This window comes from Lactuca saligna, chromosome 9 (genome assembly GCF_052625555.1).
Source record: "Lactuca saligna cultivar CGN05327 chromosome 9, ASM5262555v1, whole genome shotgun sequence".
Classification (NCBI taxonomy): domain Eukaryota; kingdom Viridiplantae; phylum Streptophyta; class Magnoliopsida; order Asterales; family Asteraceae; genus Lactuca; species Lactuca saligna.
In genome coordinates, this window is record NC_136425.1 from 110,454,808 (window position 1) to 110,461,675 (window position 6,868).

The 6,868-nt window shown below is 33.4% G+C and overlaps 1 protein-coding gene across 1 annotated transcript; it reads left to right on the plus strand.

Annotated features, from left to right (window-relative positions):
- The first annotated feature begins 681 nt into the window (after positions 1-681).
- LOC145017343 (large ribosomal subunit protein eL13z-like) lies at positions 682-3,077 on the plus strand. Its single transcript, XM_078975389.1, has 5 exons — positions 682-784; positions 1,348-1,466; positions 1,570-1,700; positions 1,813-1,971; positions 2,729-3,077. Exons 2-5 carry the CDS (start codon positions 1,358-1,360, stop codon positions 2,948-2,950), a joined length of 621 nt encoding a protein of 206 aa, XP_078831515.1. The 5' UTR covers positions 682-784; positions 1,348-1,357; the 3' UTR covers positions 2,951-3,077.
- The last annotated feature ends 3,791 nt before the right edge of the window (positions 3,078-6,868 follow it).

Below are 6,868 nucleotides of genomic sequence, written 5' to 3' on the forward strand. Positions count from 1 at the left end.
TGCATCGTCACTAGGAAAATTTGCATTTAAGTTGATTTATCTGTTGGACACCGGTTAAAACCGATCCACGACCGAGGAAAATCCAATTGGGTCGTCACTAGGACCAATTTGAGACCGTACTCGAGCCTTGAGACCAATCCAAAAGTGATAATTTGAAAAGTAAAAGCTGAACCACACTGTCAAACCAATTTGTGATTTCCCGATCCATGATTCGTTATGGCATCCACAATGCATTGAACTCTATAGAGTTCAATGGAGTGCCATATCATCATTTTCAATACAACTATATTCATTTTTATCTCACAGTGCATTAAACACTACAAGTTCAATAAAGCATATTAAAAAATATTTATTTACTGATTTAAAGACTTTCTTTTTTTCCATTGAAGAGTTCAATGACCACTGAACTTCAAATCCATTGAATGTCAATATGACATTTCACAATAGTGGAGTTGTATCAATTGAATGACAAATAGACATGATACCTCATTTAACTTTTCCATTAAACTCCCTATTACCAATTTAGTCATTATGCAATTATGCAATTTTTGAGATTGATTGGGTTAAAGCTTAATGTGAAGGTCTAGTTGAATATATATCGATATTGGGCCCATCGTTCCTAAGACATAGTTGGGCCGGTCCATGTAAGAGGTGGCACGACAAGAGGTATTGCCGTCAGCCGTTGGATTTAGGGTTTTTAATCTCCTTCTGCTACATGAAACAAATTCCTCCCCGTAATTCTCCTGAATCCTCTTTAGCCGAAGGTTTCCGCCCCCGGACTAAGGTATGCTTAGATTAAATCATTACTGAAATCTTTATACATTCATCATCTATGAAAACGTCGGAGACTGTACTTCAGTGAATTAATTAACTTAATATCTGCTCTCTATAATCTCAACTTTGATTTTTATGATTATGTAAATTATTATAGCTCATCAGTCTTGTTGTTTTTTTCATAAGATATACTTGAAAATCTTGATGACAGTTTGCATAATCAAGGTTTGATATACGAAGCTTTTTCGAGTATACATGAATGTGCAATGGATAAATCATCGTGTTCGTATTTCTTGTAATTTTTGTGGAAATCGGAGCTTATTGTTTATCGTATAGAGCAAAAAATAAAATAAAATAAATAAAGCTCTTGAGTGAATGGGAGCTATCAATACGAGCTTTTTAATTTCATTTCCGTTTTACTCGTATATTATGGCTCATTTGCAATAATACATTCATTCCGGTGATTACTCTTTTTGAGATGCTGTTTCACTCGTTTAAAGATAAATTAATAGAAATGGGGATTAATTAAATTTGCTTTGGTAGTGATAATTTAGTATGATGGTGTATTTGCAGAGTAGTAGTGATGGTTAAGCATAACAATGTTATCCCAAACGGACACTTTAAGAAGCATTGGCAGAACTATGTGAAGACATGGTTCAACCAACCTGCCCGTAAAACAAGGAGACGCAATGGTAACTTTTGTTCAAATCATAAACATATAGTAGCTATTTTTTACTTTTTATATTTCAAATGATTTTTCACCATAAGTTAAGTTAATTTTATTGATTGCTACAGCCAGGCAAGCAAAGGCTGTTAAAGTATTTCCAAGGCCAGCTGGATCACTTCGTCCTCAGGTTCATTGTCAAACCTTGAAATACAACATGAAACTTAGGGAGGGCCGTGGATTTTCTCTTGAAGAGTTGAAGGTAATATAACATTTCAATGTTTAATTAATAAAAGTTTTGAATGTTTTAAACAATAGGATGATGATATAATAAAGAAGTAGATTGCTATTTCTGATTGTGGTTGTAAAAACAGGGTGCAGGTATTCCAAAGAAACTTGCTCCGACAATTGGTATTGCTGTAGATCATCGTCGTAGGAACCGTTCTTTGGAAGGTTTGCAAGCGAATGTCCAGAGGCTAAAAACCTTTAAGGCTAAGCTAGTAATCTTCCCAAGGCGCGCAAGGAAAACTAAGGTAAACTTAGTTTATCATCAAATTCCTAATTATTAATCATATCTTAACCATTTTTGTATCTGAATGATAGTAATGCTGTTTTATGGATATCTGTTACTTTTAAACTCATATACAACTTCTGTACACGTATACAATTTGAAAGCGTTGCTTTATGGCATAATCACCAAATTATTGAAAAAGGTGGTGTTGTAACATTTTTCTCAAAATGACCACCCATTACAAAAACCGTTGATTTTTCTTTCTTCAGAAATGATATTATCATTTTCCAAAAAAAACCGGAACAATTTTTTTTTAAAAAGGTACTTTCACATTCACATGGTATATTTTCTGAGATATGTGGTGTTTTATTTACTTTCACAGAAGGTGTCATTCGGTGTATGTTACACCCCCTAATTCGCCATTTCAGTAATTAGTATTTTTTTATGGGTTACTTAATTACCAAAATGAGTAGTTTCTTATCATCGTTTGAATATTTATTTCAAAATTATCACTCATTTCATATAATTAAATTCCTTTGTTTAACAAGTTGTTCTAATAACTAATGATCAAATCCCATTAGTATTAGACATTCTATGATTCTAATGGAGACATTGATGAAGCAATTTTGCCAAAAAAAAGTAATAACGTAATTGCTCAAAAGTGTATTTTGTGACAGCATATTGGTCATATTTGTAATTTCTTGTTGCTTTATTTTATTAAGTTAGCAAACATTTATTATTATAATTTCTATTATTAAATATGTTTGTTGAATTTATAGGCGGGTGACTCAACACCCGAGGAGCTTGCAAATGCTACTCAAGTGCAAGGTCAAGTGTTACCAATTGTGAGGGAGAAGCCAGTTGTTGAACTTGTGAAGATTACTGAAGAGATGAAATCATTCAATGCTTACGCTAAACTTCGTGTTGAAAGAACAAACAAACGTCACTTGGGTGCTCGCCTCAAGAGGGCTGCAGAGGCTGAGAAGGAAGATAAAAAATAGTAACAGAAATTATATTTTTCAATGTTTTTATTATTATTATTATTATTATTATTTTTAATATGTTCAAAGATTCTGCTTTGGAGACCTTGTGGCTGGTTTGGTTTTGAGTTTAATTGTTTTGAATTAATTGGTTCGCTAATTATACGCAACACCGACAACAAATATTGTTTTTGTTTGTGAAATTTAGAAAGAACCACATTATTTAATTTTTAAAGTTTTAACCGCTATGTGGCTGAAATCTAGAAAAAACGTGAAGTATATTGCTGTTTCTTACAAACTCCTATAACATATTTGAATATTTGATTCCATTCACGAAGTAGGATATGTCACAGGACACTCAATGTCATCATTGCCAGTTTCGTGGGTGTTTGTATTTCAAAAATTTTGTTGAAGATAATGTATAAATGCAAGATTGTTGATAATCAGGCGTTCTATAATTCAAAGTATAAGAGTATCATGTGGACTCGACTCAAGCAAACAAAGATGTTAGAATTCGACACACACTTTGCAAGTAGCCAAGGATTAGGCTTGAAATTGTATCTTGAAGCAGTCTACGGGGTAGAGTAGAAAAGGAATCACTAGTCTTTTGTTGACATAGGCTTCAAGTGCATAACACCAATAATAAAATCCATGCTAACATCACTAGAAAGAAATATAAGCGACACAAAATCCATGCTAACATCACTAGAAAGAAATATAAGTGACACAGTTCTCTTGTTTTTTATTCCACCAAAGCTTCAATTCGCATCCCTTTGTCTGCTTGATAGAAAGGCATATATAAGAGCATGAAAGAAAGGTAAAGAATGCACAATCCAATTGCCATAAACCGTCTCTCTTAGGGTAAACTTGAAATTTACAGATGTACTAGGAAGTGTCATAAGTAAAGTACATTGCTCTTGAAGTGGCTCCATAAAGTTTGAATTTTGAAAAGTGTGATGAAAATACATTCCCATTTCTGGCAAAATCCCACTCAAAACTGGACAGAAACTCCTAAAGTATATATGTATAGAGTATAGACAAACAAGCATATTGTTATTTTACATTTTCACATTTCATTTAGAAAACTCATAAAGTATAGCCAAGTAGCCCAAAGCAACATGCAATATGCATGTGTCCGTGGTAAGAGACACAATTTGTATATTTTTAAAGCTGTTTGTGATTTTTTTTATATTTTTAAAGCTGTTTGTGATTTTTTTTCACTTCTTGGTGTATTGATAAATAATGTGTTGCAACAATCAACCTAAATCTAAATATGAACATAGGATCAATTTCCCATACAAAGTCCTTAAATCGCTCATCCTCAACAATACTAAAATGTCTACTATCTTTAATACACATTCTACCTAGAAATTTTCTTGGTATAAATAATGAGAAGCCAGAGGTGGTTTCCCTCAAAGTTGTGGGCTTGAAGCTCAATTTAGATATGAGATTTTTTTTTGTATACATTATTCAAATGATCACAACCATTATAATAGGACAATAAGCACATTTTACTTTATTACTATTACCCTTTGAAAAAGTAAAATGATCATGTTAAATATCACTTAAACATTTGGAGCATTCTTATGGAGCAAATAGTTTCAGTTGAGCATTTGGACTTCAATGGAACACCTAAATGAACGTGGAGCTCTTGAGAAGGTAATAAGCATCTGAGAAAGGAATGAAGCCTCTAAGAAGGGAACATGGAATTTAAGAAAGCAATGGAGAATCTAAGAAAGGAAAGGAGCATGTGATAAAAGAATGGAGCATCTTAGAAATGTGTGGAACACTTAAGAAGGGAATAGAGTACACTGATGTTCCATGATTCAAGGATGTGTCATTTTGGAGTGGATGTGCCACTTGAGAAGAGGATGCACCATCTAGGAGGTAGATGCACCATCTATAAGTTGGATGTGCTACCTTAGGAAGTAGATGTGCCACTTGGAAGCTTGATGTGCCATTTGAAGAGAAGGTGTACCATCTTTGAAGGAGGATGCGTTACTCTTGGTATATTCTTGTGATTAGAAGCGAAGTCCTTTTTGGGTTGTCCTCATAACTAGAGCTTGGTTAGAATGACATTTGTAGAGAGAGGATAAATTTATTCGTTTTTTATATGATTAATAAATTGTAATAAATGATTTGTAATAATATGATTAATAGATTAATTAGAAATAAATAGTTGATTTGTTAGTTTATTATGTGAATAATACATTAATATGAGATCAATTGTTAAATAATCTATCTGTTAATTATATGATTAATAAATTAATGTGAAATCAATAAAAATTGATTAATTGTTAATCATAATTAATCTGGAATTAAAGTGAATTAATTAAAGGTGCAAAGATTGAGCTGTAATCGTTCAATAGTTGAACAAATGAAAGGATCTAGAAACCTCCATCATATTGGCGATTTTGAGGACCCTTTTAGGGTTTCTACAAGCCTTTAAATGATAATTAGGAAACTAGATAATTGTTTGATTTGAAATATTGTTATTATATGTTTAAATCTTGGGTTTCTAGGGTTTCCTAATAGCTATAAATAGGACCCTTGGGTCAGCTATTTTTGTGTACTTCCTTGCCTAGAGAAATCTGAATTTCTATTGTTCTACTCCGCTCTTCTTTCTTGTCTTATAGTTATAGGGTTTGAGTGTGAGCCATTAGAGGCATCATCCTTTTGGTGCTAAGCTTTCCATTACCAACAACTATAAGGGATTGAAGTGATCTGTTTGCTACAACAAATCTAAGGTATATAACCCTAATTATTGTATTTTTATTATACTAGTGTTTTAATTAGGGTTAATGTTAGTTTTTTTGTTCATAGTTTGTTGCCTTCAAAGTGTTATGATATAGATCATTTTGGTTGCATGTGCCATTAAGTGTTAAGAGATTTTTTGCAAGCACATAGTTTTTGTAACCTATAAAACTCATAACTGGTATTAGAGGCTTGGTGCGTCTAACATTGATTGTACATGAGATAAACTAAACAAAATCAAATATTGGAAAAATCTATTGGTCACGATGTGAAACACTATTTGTCACGTGTGTAGAAATTGTAAACATAAGACTTGCCAACACTGATGAATCACTCCATTAAGCTTAATACCCGAAATTACCAAGTCAAGACAGCTTATTCAACATGATCCCGAAAATCTTAGACTTATAGTTTACTTAACCTAATGTAACGTACCAAAATTTAAAACCAAAAATTTCATTTCGTAATAATAAAACCATCAACCAAAACGTTTTCATAAAACCATAAAGGAAAATTGGAGTATATCAATCAATCATTTCAATACATCAGAGTCAAATACAATGAAATCGTGGTGTGTGCGATGCGATCATCCCGAGCTCTTCCCATTCGATCCAGAAGTACCTGAAACATAAACTGAAAATCATAAGCACAAAGCTTAGTGAGTTCCCCAAAATAGCGCATACCATACATATTTGCCAGCTTAAGGCTATGTCGGGTTTATTTCACCCCCAAGTCTATTTCAACTCATGTTTCGACCCAAGGCCATACCGGATCTATGTAACCCCCCCCCCCCCCCCCCCCCCCGGGTCTATTTCACCTTGAGTTTATTTCAGCTCATGTGTTAGCATGTAACGACCAAAAATTTCAGCACAATTTAAACTTTTCAAAAACAATCCATTTTAATAACGTTGTTACAAAAAGGTTTTCATTACAATTATTATCAGAGTATTCCCAGAACCATGCCATAAACATAAACACGAGGAGCGGTACGATCACGCCTTCGCCTTGCCACAGTCTCCTGAAGAACCTGAAAAACATTTAAACCACAACTATAAGCCCGAAAGCTTAGTGAGATACCCCCAAAATACCAACCACATATATGCCCTTCCAGGCTACGACCTTCCGGTCCAAAACATATTGCCTTCCGGCCCATAACATAAATAGCATACATAACATAACAGAACA